Here is a 14,672-nt window from a genome sequence, read left to right as displayed (position 1 = left end):
GGTTTTGTTTCTTTTTCTTTCTTTTTTTTTTTTTTTAACTTTTTGACGTGTTTGAAATTTTCCATTACAAAAAAAGTGCTTTCAGGATAGTAATAGAAGCAAATGTAAAACCACTGCAGAGGGACACACCCTGAATCCAACCCCTCCCAGATGATTCCCACAGATAAAGTCCTACTGAACAGAAACTCACAATCAGAAGTTACAAACCACCATAAGTGAGAGTCAGCAGATAAAATAGGTGGCAGAATTAGACTTCCAACAACTATGGGTAATAGTAATAATAGAAACTGTAAAGTAAATATGCTTCAGTTAATCAAAAACAAAGTAATGAAAACATGAAAAAAAAAAACAAAGAAATAATTAGGCAAATTAGTTGGAAACTACCTAATGAGAATTTCTGGAACTAACAATATAGTTTTTAAATTTTAAAACTCAGGCTAGGCTTGGTGGCCCACTTCTGTAATCCCAGAACTTTGGGAGGCCAAGGTGGGAGGATTGTTTGGGTCCAGGAGTTCAAGACCAGCCTAGGCAACATAGTAAGATCCTGTCTCTACAAAAAGTTTTAAAAATTAACCAGGTATGGTGGTACACACCTGTAGTCCCAGCTACTCTGGAGGCCGAGGAGGGAGGATGGCTTGAGCCTAAGAGGTCAAGGCTGCAGTGAGCTGTAATCACACCACTGCCCTCCAGCCTGGGCAACAGAGCAAGACCCTGTCTCAAAAAAAAAAAAATTGAAGGAAAAACCTCAGATGACTAGGTTAGACAGCTGGTTAGACCTACCTTAAGAGGAAATTATCAAATTGGAAGGTAACTCAGAAGAATTTAGAAAGCAATACTGCAAGATAAAGATGTATCCATAGAAGTTAAAAGACATGGGGTTGGGCACAGTGGCTCATGCCTGTAATCCCAGCACTTTGCCAGGCCATGGAGGGTGGATTACCTGAGGTTAGGAGTTCAAGGTCAGCCTAGCCAACATGGCAAAACCCCGTCTTTACTAAAAATACAAAAACTAGCTTTGGTGGGCACCTGTAATCCCAGCTACTTGGGAGGCTGAGGCAGGAGAATCACTTGAACCCGGGAGGCAGAGGTTGCAGTGAGCTGAGATGACACCATTGTACCCCAGCCTGAGTGACAGAGTGAGACTCCGTCTCAAAAATAAAATAAAATAAGACATGGAAAAGAAAACTGAGAAGATTCCAGCCTATCTCTCATAGGTGTTACAGAGAAATTGAGAAGAGGCAATCCTTTGAGGAGAGAATAGTTAAAAATTTTCTAGAATTGACAGACCTCAAATTCAAGATGTACAGTGCATCCCATCTGAGTAAATAAAACTAAATACAAGATGGAAATAGATTTCCAATTTAGTAGAGAAGGAAAAAAAGAATATAGAAAACTCAATAAGTGAAGAAAGAGGAGATAGAAACCTTAGAAAATCAGGTTAGATAGCATAAAATAATATGGTAGAAATCAAGCATATCAGTAATTACAGTAAATGTAAATATATTTAATAGTTAAGACAGATTATCAGGTTGGATTTTAAAAAGTCTATATGCTAGAAAAATGCTTTTAATTTTTTTTTTTTTTTTGTAGGACAGGATCTTGCCCTGTCACCCAGGCTGGAGTGGAGTGCAGTGATGTGATCATAGCTCACTGCAGCCTTGAACTCCTGGGTTCAAGCCATCCTCCTGCCTCAACCTCCCAAATAGCTAGGACAACAGGTGTGTGCCACCACACCTGCCTAGTTATTATTATTTTCCTAGAGACAGAGTCTCCCTATATTGTCCAGGCTGGTTTGGAACTCCTGGGCTCGAGTGATTCTCCTGCCTCATCCTCCAAAAGCATTGGGATTATAGGCATGAGCCACTATGCCTGGTCTGGACTTATATATTTAGATTAGCAGTGGAGTTTTATAAAATACTAGATTGTCCCATCGTATTTGGAACTGGCTGAAGATGCCTGTTACAGCTTTTCATAGCTGTTTTCCCAACCTGTAGTGTAATGCTTGACATATGACAATAATGTAATATAAGACTTCTCATGAATGTATGTATTTAGTTACACATTCACCTGTTCTTGTTTCTGGACATATTTTTTTTTCTTTTTTTGAGACGGAGTCTCAGTCTATCACCCAGGCTGGAGTGCAGTGGCGCGATCTCAGCTCACTGTAACTTCTGCCTCCTGGGTTCAAGTGATTCTCCTGCCTCAGCCTCCCAAGTAGCTGGGATTACAAGCATGTGCCATGATGGCTGGCTAATTTTATGTTTTTAGTTAGAGATGAGGCTTCACCATGTTGGCCAGGCTGGTCTCGAACTCCTGACCTCAAGCGATCCACCCCTCGAGCCTCCCAAAGTGGGATTGGGTCTGAGCCACCCTGCCCAGGATATATTTTAAAATAAAAATTAAAAAATAGAAATTTTAAATTTAACTTAAAGCTTAAAGTTTATAGCCTTATTGAATACCTACTATGTGAAGACACAGATCCACACATGTGGGTGATTTAGGGGTGTTGACACCATACTTGCCTTCAAGACATTTATGGTTTATGTTACCTGAGATTTTCTTTTTCTTTTTCTTTTTTTTTTTGGAGATGGAGTTTCGCTCTTGTTGCCCGGGCTGGAGTGCAATGGCGCAATCTTGGCTCACTGCAACCTCCACCTCCTGGGTTCAAGCGATTTTCCTGCCTCAGCCTCCCGAGTAGCTGGGATTACAGGTGCCTGCCGCCACGCTCAGCTAATTTTTGTATTTTTAGTAGAGACGAGGTTTTGTCATATTGGCCAGGCTGGTCTCGAACTCCTGACCTCAGGTGATTTACCCACTTTGGCTTCTCGAAGTTCTGGGATTACAGGCGGGAGCCACCTCTCCTGGCTGAGATTTCAAATAATAATACTTATTTCAATTTGAAGTGTTCTGAGGGGAAAGCATATGTAATCCTACAAAGAAAAACCCTGAAGTTGCCTTAAGTGCTTGAAAAGGGAATGAAAAATTTGGTAGTTTAAATATTTCATGTTAAAAACTTGTTTGAACTAAAATGAAATCCTAAGAAAAACATCATTATTATTTATTTATTTGAGACAGGGTTCTGTCATCCAGGCTGGAGTGCAATGGTGTGATCATAGCTCAACTGCAGCCTCTACCGCCGTTAGCTCAAGGGATCCTCCCTCCTCTGCCTTCCAAGTAGCTGGGACTACAGACACTCAGACACTCACCACCACGCCTGACTGATTTTTTTTTTTCTCGTATATATGGGGTTTCACCATGTTGCCCAGGCTGGTCTCAAACTCCTGAGTTCAAGTGATCTACCTGCTTTGGCCTCCCAAAGTTCTAGGATTACAAGCATTAGCCTCTGTGCCTGGCCAGAAAAACATTATTATTATTTTAAAATTTCGATTGTAGGGTTTTCAATATGTGGACAAGAGTATAGGGGACATTGAGAACATAATTTTTGTTTGTAAGAAAAATAAACAAGTGTAGACATTTTTAACTGTGGTTAATCAATTTTAACCTTTATGTGCCTAGAAGGAGCAAAGGGAATGTACTGACTGACTCTCTATACAGCAGAGTTTTACATTGGACACTCAACATCAGTGGGTGGTCCTGATGTTGAGGGGAGAAATGCTACTTTGATGAGTTCAGATAAACTATAAATAGTATACAAAAATAGGCCACATACCAGCTGATAAACATATGCATCTCTACCCCAAGAAGTTTCAGCTTTCAGTCCCGTCCCTTCTTTTTGTGTTCTATGTGGTATATCTGATTCTTTAAGGTGTTTTTTTTTTTTTTTAATTTTTATGGGTGCCTAGTAGGTGTATATATTTTTGGGGTACATGAGATATTTTGCTACAGGCATGTAATGCATAATAATCACATCATGGAAAATTGGTTATTCGTACCCTCAAGCATTTATCCTTTGTCTTATAAACAATTCAATTATACTCTTAGTTATTTTTAAATGTACAATTAAATTATTATTGACTATGGTCTCCCTGTTGTGCTATCAAATACTAGGTCTTATTCATTTCTTTCTATTTTTGGGAGGAGGTATCCATTAACCATCCCCACCTCCCCTGTAAACCCCCACTCCACACTACCTTTTGCAGCCTCTGGTAACAATCCTGCTCTCTTACCTCTATGCATTCAATTGTTTTGATTTTTAGATCCCACTAATAAGTATGAACGGATGATATTTGTCTTTCTGTGCCTGGATTATTTTACTTAACATAATGACCTCCATGTTGATGCAAATGACAGCATCTCATTCTTTTTAATGGCTGAATAGTACTCCATTGTGTATAGATACCACATTTTATTTATTCATTCATCTGTTGATGGACACCTAGGTTGCTTCCAAACCTTGGCTATTGTGAATACTGCTGCAGTAAACATGGAAATTCAGATATCTCTTTGATATACTGATTTCTTTTCTTTTGGGTATATATCCAGCAGTGGGATTGCTGGATCATGTAACTCTATCTTTAGCTTTTTGAGGAGCCTCCACACTATTGGCCATAGTGGTTGTGCTAATTTACATTCCTATCAACAGTGTATGAGGGTTCCCATTTCTCCATATCTTCACCAGCATTAGTTATTGCCTGTCTTTTGAATAAAAGCCATTTTAACTGAGGTGAGATGATATCTCTTTGTAGTTTTGATTTGCATTTCTCTGATGATCAGTGATGTTGAGCACCTTTTCATATGCCTGTTTGCCACTGGTATGTCTTCTTTTGAGAAATGTCTATTCAGATATTTTGCCCCTTTTAAAATTGGATTATTCAATTTTTTTCCTATAGAGTTGTTTGAGCTTCTTATATATTCTAGTTATTAATCCCTTGTCAGATGAGTAGTTTGCATATATTTTCTCCCATTCTGTGGGTCGTCTCTTCACTTTGTTGATTGTTTCTTTTGCTGTGCAAAAGCTTTTTAACTTGATGTGATCCCATTCTGGATCATATTGTTTAATTTCTATGTGTTTATATAGCTTCCAAAATTCCTCTTGTGATTGATTTGTAGTTTTATTCCATTGTGGTCAGAGAAGATGCTTGATATTATTCCAGCTTTTTTGAATGTTTTAAGACTTGTTTTGTGATCTAACATATGGTCTATCCCTGAGAATGATCCATGTGCTGAGGAGAAAAATGTGTATTCTGCAGCCATTGGATGAAATGTTCTGTAAATAACTATTAGGTCTATTTGTTCTGTAGTGCAGATTAAGTCTGACATTTCTTTGTCGAGGTTCTGCCTGGGAGATCTAGTCAATACTGAAAGTGGGATGTTTAAGTCTCCAGCTATTATTGTATTGGGGTCTATCTCTTTAGCTCTAATAATATTTGCTTTGTATAGCTGGGTACTCCAGTGTTGGGTACATATATATTTACAATCATTATGTCCTCTTGCTGAATTGACTCCTTTATCATTATATAATAATCTTCTTTGTCTCTTCTTACAGTTTTTGTCTTGCAGTCTATTTTGTCTGATATCAATATAGCTATTCTAGCTATTCCTGCTCTTTTTTCATTTCCATTGTCATGGAATATCTTTTTTTCCATCCCTTTATTTTTAGTCTCTTTGTATCTTTATAGGTGAAGTATGTTTCTTTTAGGCAACAGATCATTGGGTCTTGTTTTCTCATTCATTCAGCTACTCTATGTCTTTTGACTGCAGAGTTTAGTCTATTTACATTCAGTGTTATTATTGATAAGTAAGGACTTACTCCTGCCATTTTGTTATTTGTTTTCTGGTGGCTTTACAGTCTTGCAATTCCTTCTTTGCTTTCTTCCTGTCTTCCTTTTAATGAAGGTGATTTTTCTCTGATGGTATGTTTTAATTTCTTTCTTTTTATTTAACTTTTTGGTATCCATTGTATGTTTTTCTATTTGAGGTTACCATGAGGCTTGCAAATACTATCTTATAACCCACTGTTTTAAACTGATGACAACTTAATACTGATTGCATATGCAAACAAACACACAGAAAGAAAACTAATAAAAACTCTACACTTTAACTTTGTTCCTTGGCTTTTAAATTTTTTGTTTTTTTCTCTTTATATCTTATTGTACTGTCTGTGTCTTGAAAAGTTGTTGTAGTTACTATTTTTGTTTGGTTCATCATTTAGTCTTTCTGTGTAAGATGAGAAGTTTATATACACCACAATTATAATGTTATACTATTCTGTGTTTTTTGTGTGTGCTTGCTGTTATCAGGAAGTTTTGTACCTTTAAGATTTCTTCTTGCTCATTAACATCCTTTTCTTTCAGATTGAAGAACTCTCTTTAGTATTTCTTGTAGGACATATCTAGTGTTGATGAAATCCCTCAGCTTTTGTTTGTCTGGGAAAGTATTTCTCCTTCATGCTTGAAGGATATTTTCACTGTATATACTATTTTAGAGTAAAAGGGTTTTTTCCTTCAGCACTTTAAAAATGTCATGCCACTCTCTCCTGGCCTGTAAGGTTTCCACTGAAAAGTCTGCTGCCAGACATATTGGAGCGCCATTGTATATTATTCGTTTCTTTTTTCTTGCTGCTTTTAGAATTCTTTCTTTATCCTTGACCTTTGGGAGTTCGATTATTAAATGGCTTGAGTTAGTCTCTGGATTAAATGCTGTTGGGGTTCTATAATCTTCTTGTACTCAAATGTTGATATCTTTCTCTAGGTTTGGGAAGTTCTCTGTTATAATCCCTTTGAATAAACTGTTTACCCCTATATGTTTCTGTACCTCATCTTTTAGGCCAATAACTCTTAGATTTACCCTTTTGAGAATGTTTTCTAGATCTTGTGGGCATGCTTCATTGTTTTTTATTCTTTTTTCTTTTATCTCATCTGACTATGTATTTTCAAATAGCCTGTCTTTCAGCTCACAAATTCTTCTGCCTGATCAGTTTTGCTATTGAGACTCTGATATATTCTTCAGCATGTGAGTTGCATTTTTCATTTCTAGAATTTCTGTTTAATTCTTTTTGATTATTTCAATCCCTTTGTTAAATTTATCTGAAAGAATTATGAATTCCTTCTGTGTTGTCTTGAATTTCTTTGAGTTTCTTCAAAACAGCTATTTTGAATTCTCTGTCAGAAAGGTCATATATCTCTGTTTCTCCAGGATTGGTCTCTGGTGCTTTATTTAGTTTATTTGAGGAGGTTATGTATTCCTGGATGGCGTTGATGCTAGTAGATGTTCTTTGGTGTCTGGGCATTGAAGAGTTGGGTATTTATTGTAGTCTTCACAGTCTGAGCTTGTCTGTGCCTGTCCTTCTTGGGAAGACTTTCCAGGTATTCAAAGGGACTTGGGTCACAAGCCCAATAACATTGTGTTTTTTGTAGACTTGTAGAGGTACCACCTAAGTGGTCTTGGATAAGATCCAGAAGAATTCTCTGGATCACCAGGCAGAGACTCTTGTTCTTTTCCCTTACTTCCTCCCAAATAAATGGAGTCTCTTTCTCTCTGTGCTAAACCCCCTGGAACTGGGGGGGTGTGGTGATGCAAGCACTCCTGTGGCCACCACCACTGGGACTGCACTGGGTCAGACCTGAAGACAGCCCAGCACTGGGTCTTGCCCAGGGCCCTTCCCTTCAGGGCAGTAAGCTTCCTCAGGCCCCAGGCATGTCCAGAGATGCTGTCTGGAAGCCACAGATTGGGGTCAAATACCCTAGTAGTTTACCTGATGTTCTGTTCTACTGCGGATAACTAGCACTCACACCACAAAACAAAGTTCTTCTCACTCTTCCCGCCCCTTTCCACGGGCAGAGGGGCCACTCCCTGTGGCTACCACCACCTTTGGTCCACAGGGTTTCTGCCAGGCCACCACCAATATTCACTTAAAGCCCAAGGGCTCTTCTATCAGCTTGTGGTGAAAGCTGCCTGGCCTGGGACTTACCCTTCAGGGCAGTGGGCTCCCCTCTGGCCCAGGGTAGTTCTAGAAATGCTGTTCAAGAGTATTGGCCTGGGCTGGATGCGGTGGCTCATGCCTGTAATCCCAACACTTTGGAAGGCCAAGACGGGTGGATCACCTGAGGTCAGGAGTTCGAGACCAGCCTGGCCAACATGGTGAAACCCTATCTCTACTAAAAATACAAAAATCAGCTGGGCGTGGTGGAGTGCGCCTGTAATCCCAGCTACTTGGAAGGCTGAGGCAGGAGAATTGCTTGAGCCCAGGAGGTGGAGGTTGCAGTGAGCCGAGGTCACGCCACTTCACTCCAGCCTGGGCAACAGAGCGAGACTCTGTCTCACCAAAAAAAAAAAGGAGTGTAAGCCTTGACTTGGGGACCCCAAGAACCTGCTTGTTGCTCTACCTCACTGTGGCTGAGCTGGTACCTAAGGTGTAAGACAAAGTCCCCTTTACTTTTATCTCTGCTTTTCTCAAACAGAAGGAGTCTTTCACTGTAGCCACCACAGCTGGGAATGTGCTGGGTCACACCTGAAGGCAGCACATCTCAGAGTCTCATCCAAGGCCCATGACGCACTCCTTGGGTATCGCTGCTGGTTATTCAGGGCCCAAGGGCTCTTTAGTCAGCAGGTAACGTATCCTGCTAGGACTGGGTTTTTCCCTCCAAGGCATTAGGTTCCCTTTTGGCCCGGGGTGGGTCTAGAAATGTTGCTCAGGAGCTAGGGCCTATAATGCGGGCCTCACAACTCTGCCCAGTGCCATATCCTACTGTGGCTGAGCTGGAATCCAAGATGTAAGACGGTCCTCTTTACTCTTCGCTCTTTGCTCCTTAAGCAGAAGAAAGGAGTCACTTCTATTGCAGCTGCCTTGGTTTGGGGGATGGATGATGCAAGCACTCCTTTAGCTATGCCAGCTGGTATCTCCCTAGATCACATGCCACCCTAGTCCACTTACTATAAGCCCAGCCTAGTGCTAGTAGCCTAGGAGTTGGAGTCCTTGTGCGCTAGACTGTATTTCAAGTTTATCTAGGTCCCCAGAGCATTTCAGCCCACGGTGGTGAGGCCTTGTAGGGAAACTCAAGTTCTGACCACTGGGATGGATGCTTCCTGTCTAGCTGGGGCAGGTCCAAATGCTCCCTCCATGTGCTGGCGCTGGCTGAGCCCAGCACAGCTTTATTCTCCAGTGTGACAGGGCAGCACTGAGTTCAATGTAAAGGCCTCCAGCCACTGTACCCTCCCTTTCCCAAGTGCATAGGTTCTGTCTCCACACCACATGGCTGCTGCTAGGGGGTGAGGGAGGGGTGGCATTGGCGATGCAAGACCATCTTTTCTGCCCTCCTCAATGCCTCTTTCAATGATATGAAGTCAAAACCAGCCACTGTGATTGCTCACCTGATTTTTGGTTCTTGTGACGGTGTTTTTCTGTGTGCAGATAGTTAAAATTTGGTGTTCTAGCAGGGGAACCAATGTTTGTAGGCTTCTTTTCCACCGTCTTGCTCCACTCGCTCCCATATCTGATTCTTACTTGGAAATTCTTACAGCTAAAAAATCTCTTGTCCAGATTCCCTGCAGGATTCTATAGGGAAGATCACTTATCTTTATCATACAACCTTTCACTCTTACTGTTATAATTCTTATTTACCTCTCTAAGAATGAATAGTATAGCTCTGTGATTTCAGGCAAGTTACTTAATCTCTCTGTGTTTCTTTGCTGTTAAATATAAACTATGTCAGCCTCTTAAGAGTTGTTTTGAGGATTAAGTGAGGTAATTCCTAGCACAGAGTAAGCACTTACTAAATAATAGCTATTACTATTATCTCTCTTCAGCCAGGTGAAGTCTTAGAGGGCGGTGCCCTCATAGTGTTCTTTGTATCTTCTGCAAGTACTTATCTGATTTGTCCCAGAATTAGTAAAAAATGTTTAATATTGTTTTCTGATTTCTTGAGCCTTGCTGGTGTGTATAAGATAGAATTTTTCACACTGGGCTTCCTTGGACAAGTTTCATAAGAGGTGCTTTTTTGTAGTTCAAAAACATTGGATTCAAATTTCATCTGTAAATTTTAACTGTTTTAAAAAACAACAAAAATCTGTGAGCTCAAATGTTATAAAATAGAATTTTAAGTAATAAAGATTATCAGTGTCTTTACAGTTGTTCACACCTATAATCGCAGCATTTTGGGAGGCTAAGGTGGGAGGATCACTTGAGGCCAGGAGTTTGAGACCAGCCTGGGCAACATAGTGAGACCTTGTCTCTACAAAAAAAAATTTTCTTTAATTAGCCAGGCGAGGTTGTGTACACAACCTGAGCAACAGATCAAGACTCTATCTCAATTAAAAAAAAAAAAAGACTCTCAGTTTATTAACATGCTGCTAAATTAATTTATTTTTATGCTTTTCCTATCATCTTTTGAAATTGAAGATGATCCTGATATTGAAGGGTAAACTCTTAAAAACAAACTGAAAAACAAGAACTTGTTGCCATTTGCAAATATTTCTCTCCATAAATTTTGTGTGAATTTTAAAAATACAAAAATAAGTAGAATAGGATACAGGAATGCAACTGACACATAACCTCTGCTTTCATTGATTTGTATTACTCAGATGAGGCTTATTGTTGCCATTGATTGATTTTTATAATAAATTCATTCTATAAATAAAAATATACCTGTTCTAATTAAGTGTGGATTTACCTACTACCTTTGGAAAGAGCAGACATTGATAAATAACTTACTTGTTTTTATGTATTTCTTTGATAAGCATTTATTACACTATTGTTATGTAATAGGTTTTAGGCTCTAAGCTAACAATATAGGTTTGACAGACTACAACTGACAGCCTATAAACTCATTGGGTTTCCATATAATTGTGCATTTAGAAGAATACTTTATTGCTTTAAGACTCTTTGGAAACACTGACTTGTAAAGTATCCTATGTCTTTGAGTCAGCTGACTCCCATCTTTTACTTTTGCAGGGGCCCAGCTGGAGTAAGAGCCCAGGCCCTGGATAGAGATGGAAATCTGGTAGACGATTTTGTATTTGATGCAGGAGTTGGGGATATTGGAAATCGCATTCTTCATGTGAGAAATGCACCTTCTCCTGCTGCTACTTCTTCCATTGCAATTTCTGGAATGATTGCAGATGAAGTACAACAAAGATTTGAATTGTAAATAATGAAAGGAGCTAGGTATGCACTGTAATCTTCATGTCAGCAACAAGAATGTACTAATTAATTTAAAAAATGGTTTTTAAACTTTCATTTTTAGGTCAAAGATAACCAGTGCATTGTTAAAATGATGTAACATAGAAATAATAATTTTCTACAAAAATTAGCCAGGTATGGTGGCTCATGCCTGTAATCTCAGCTACTCAGGAGGCTGAGGCAGGAGACTCAATTGAACCGAGGAGGCGGAGGTGAGCTGAGAGCTGAGATTGCACCACTGCACTCCAGCCTGGGTGACAGAGCAAGAAAAAAAATAATAATAATTTTCAAAATGTTAGGCTGGGGGCCGTGGCCAGCACTTTGGGAAGCCAAGGCAGGTAGATTGTAGCCCAGGAGTTTGAGAACAGCCTGGGCAACATGGCAAAACCCTGTTTCTACACAAAATTAGCTGGGTCTGGTGCCTCTGTAGTTCCAGCTCCTCAGTAGGCTGAGGTGAGAGGATCACTTGAGCCCAGGAGGTCCAGGCTGCAGTGAGCTTATGTTCATGACACTGCATTCCAGGCTGGATGATAGGGCAAGATCTTGTCTCAAAAAAAAAAAAAAAAAAATCCAGCCTGGGCAACGTGGTGAATGAAACCCCATCTCTACAAAAAATACAAAAATTAGCTGGGCATGATGGTGTGTGCCTGTAGTCCCAGCTACTTGGGGGGCTGAGGCAGGAGGATCGCTTGAGCCTGGGAGGTCAAGGCTACAGTGAGCTGTGTTCGTGCCACTATACCCCAGCCTGGGCAACAAAGTGAGTCCCTGACTCAAAAAATAAAAACAACAACAAAAAATAAATTCCATGCTTATTTACTTTGTGAATAAATAGGCAAGATACAGTTTTATCTGTCCGAATCCCTGACTTTTTTTTTTTTTTTTTTCAGACGGAGTTTCACTCTTGTTGCCCAGGCTTGAGTGCAATGGTGCGACCTTGGCTCACTGCAACCTCTGCCTCCTGGGTTCCAGCGATTCTCCTGCCTCAACCTCCCGAGTAGCTGGGATTACAGGCGCCCATCACCATGCCTGGCTAATTTTTTGTATTTTTAGTAGAGACGGGGTTTTGCCATGTTGGCCAGGCTGGTCTCGAATTCCTGACCTCAGGTGATCCACCTGCCTCAGCGTCCCAAAATGCTGGGATTACAGGTGTGAGCCTCAGCCCTGAGTCCCTGACTTTGTTAATGACATGTCCTTACCAACCATGACCTAGAGAAGATTTGGCTTTTTAAGAATTTTGGAGAAAGATGGCATAAAAATGGATTATTTCCTTAAATCAATTTTTTAGCATTGTGCTACCTAAGCTTGTTTGGTCTCTCATAGACAAGAAAATACATTATATTGTAGGTTACATTCTTTTAATTTTGAAGAGTCACAAAACTCACATTATTTAGAGCAACAGTATTTGTATTTGGAAATTAAAAATTCATGATTTCAAGAAAATACATAAAATTTACATTTTTGAGTAGTTTGAATAAGTTTCTATGTTAATTATAATATTTGTAGGAAATAACAAAACAAGCTCAAAACCTTTATTATTTCCAGTCTCTTTGTAACTGATGTGGTATGGTATCATCATGAAATCTAAACAGTGGTACACTGAGTGGTTGTCCTGCTCTTCAATCTCTGTGGCTGAGAACTGAAATAACTTAGAAGAGACAGATTTTTATGAGAGCAGTTTTAGAATCCTGACACTGATGTATAGAACTCTAATTTTAAAAAGTTATTTATCTATTATATCTCTGATCTTTAGTCACACTAAGGCTCTCAAAATGTTGGCCAAGATTGGTAATGATTCATACGTACTTGATTTTTCAGGGCTCCTATCAACTTGTATAGGGATATTTTTCCATTTTTGATAAATATCTAACTTTGAGGCATTCACTTTTGTAAACCGCGAAAGTGCCTTACGTTCATGTGTACCTCATGAGTATTTTAAGTTGATGCCCAGTGCTGTGGTATATCCTGTATATATGTGTTTTGTGGTATCTGTTGAAATTATTCTTATAATTTAGAAAGTTAGAAAATAGAAATGTAAATGAAAATGTGGCGATCTGACTGCAGAACTTTGAGTACTGAACCACATTTAGGTGAGGGATTTTCATCCATTCTCTCTGATTTGCTCTCTCAGGATTCATCTTCTACTGTGTATGTCGTCTTTCCTCTTAGCTCTCCAAAGCTGTATGATGGATGGGTGAGAAGGATGTGCATTTTGGTTGATAGGAAAAATGTTTCTGTTTTCTTCCTTTTCCCCTCACTTCAAGCATTGATGATTACATTGATTGAGCTACCTCATCCATTAATTTGAAAGGCTACACATCATCAGCTCATGTTGAAGAAGTAGCACATCCCAGGTAAACAGATAGGCCACTATTCAACACTTAGGATGAGTATATTAAAAGCATTCAGATATCAGTGACAGAAGAAACAAGCACTAATGTTTCTTTATAACAGCTGATTCCTGCAAGAAATGCAAACACAGGATGTTTTTCTGTTCCATTACAAGATTACTAAGAGATGGAAAATATTATCATTCTCTATTTTGTCAATAGTACGATTGCATACATACTAAGTTGTAAACATTGAATTACAAAAAAGATTGTCCTAGTTGAAGCAATCCTCAATCCATTCGAGTCTGTACAATACCCTGAAAAATAAAAATGAAAAATTTGTTGAAAGTGTTTTGAATATGTAGGTTATTCTGTTTGTAAAACATTTTATATGTATGTCAATAGGGTTTTGTTAATACTGACATAATAAAGTTTTATGTATTTCTGACAGAAGAAATGTATATTAATATTTAAAATATTTTAATGAGCCTTGGTGTTGTAGAGAACAAATTTTTTAGTCCCATAAAAACTTTTATGCAAATAAATTTTTTTATGTGTAAAACATAAACTGCTTGCTTTAGATAGATAGCAGCCAATCTTTTTAAAAAACTCATTTCTTTGTTAGTATATAATACAAAATGAGGTTGAGTAGTTTATATTTTGGGTAAAAAGTGGAGCATTTTAGATTTTAACTTCAGAGCGTTTGTGAGGAACTCTTGATGTATCAGCAAGTATATTTTTGGTGTTTCGTGTTACGTAGCTTAACTCTTTTTATCCATACATATATGTGTATATCAAAGTCCTTCCCTTGATCCTCTCAGCGTTAGCACTGTTTGGGGAGTTGCCTTTACTGTTGGCAGAATTCCACTTTCCATGAGGCCGTTTGGAAATCTACCTAGTAGCCTGTGGGATAACCTTAACTCTTAGAACTTTCTTCAAAGGATGGTGGTAAGAGTGGGGTATACTGCCAGGCCCTGGCCTATGGGAGTTTGTAGGGCCTACTTTTGGAGGCAATCCAACCCTGATGGCTGTACCTATGAGCTATCCCTGTAAACACAGGAGACATGGTGTCTATATTGCTTAAGGACTGGCTCTGCCCTCCTGGGCCCTTGATCTGTGTCTAGACTTCTTGGTCAGAGGTTTCCTCATCTTTCTGCGCATACACTATTATCTAAAGATCTTGTAAACATTTTTAAGTTGTAATCATAAAGTCAGTTACTAAGCTTTTCTAACACACTCAAAGGGAGTTTTTGAAATCTCTTCATCAG

The 14,672-nt window shown here is 39.2% G+C and overlaps 1 protein-coding gene across 4 annotated transcripts in view; it reads left to right on the top strand.

Moving 5' to 3' along the window:
* The window catches only part of L2HGDH (L-2-hydroxyglutarate dehydrogenase), a 67,764-nt gene extending 53,903 nt beyond the window's left edge, over positions 1–13,861 (top strand). For 2 of the 4 annotated variants that reach the window (XM_024231208.3, XM_024231209.3), the window contains exons 10-11: positions 10,850–11,062; positions 11,965–13,861. In XM_024231208.3, the coding sequence (XP_024086976.3) occupies positions 10,850–11,045 (196 nt within the window). In that variant the 3' untranslated portion in view covers positions 11,046–11,062; positions 11,965–13,861. 4 annotated transcript variants of the gene reach the window in all.
* The last annotated feature ends 811 nt before the right edge of the window (positions 13,862–14,672 follow it).

Source organism: Pongo abelii, chromosome 15 (assembly GCF_028885655.2).
Source record: "Pongo abelii isolate AG06213 chromosome 15, NHGRI_mPonAbe1-v2.0_pri, whole genome shotgun sequence".
NCBI classification, from domain to species: Eukaryota; Metazoa; Chordata; class Mammalia; order Primates; family Hominidae; genus Pongo; species Pongo abelii.
The sequence above is the reverse complement of the archived record's forward strand: the minus strand, read 5'-3'. Positions and strand labels throughout refer to the sequence as shown.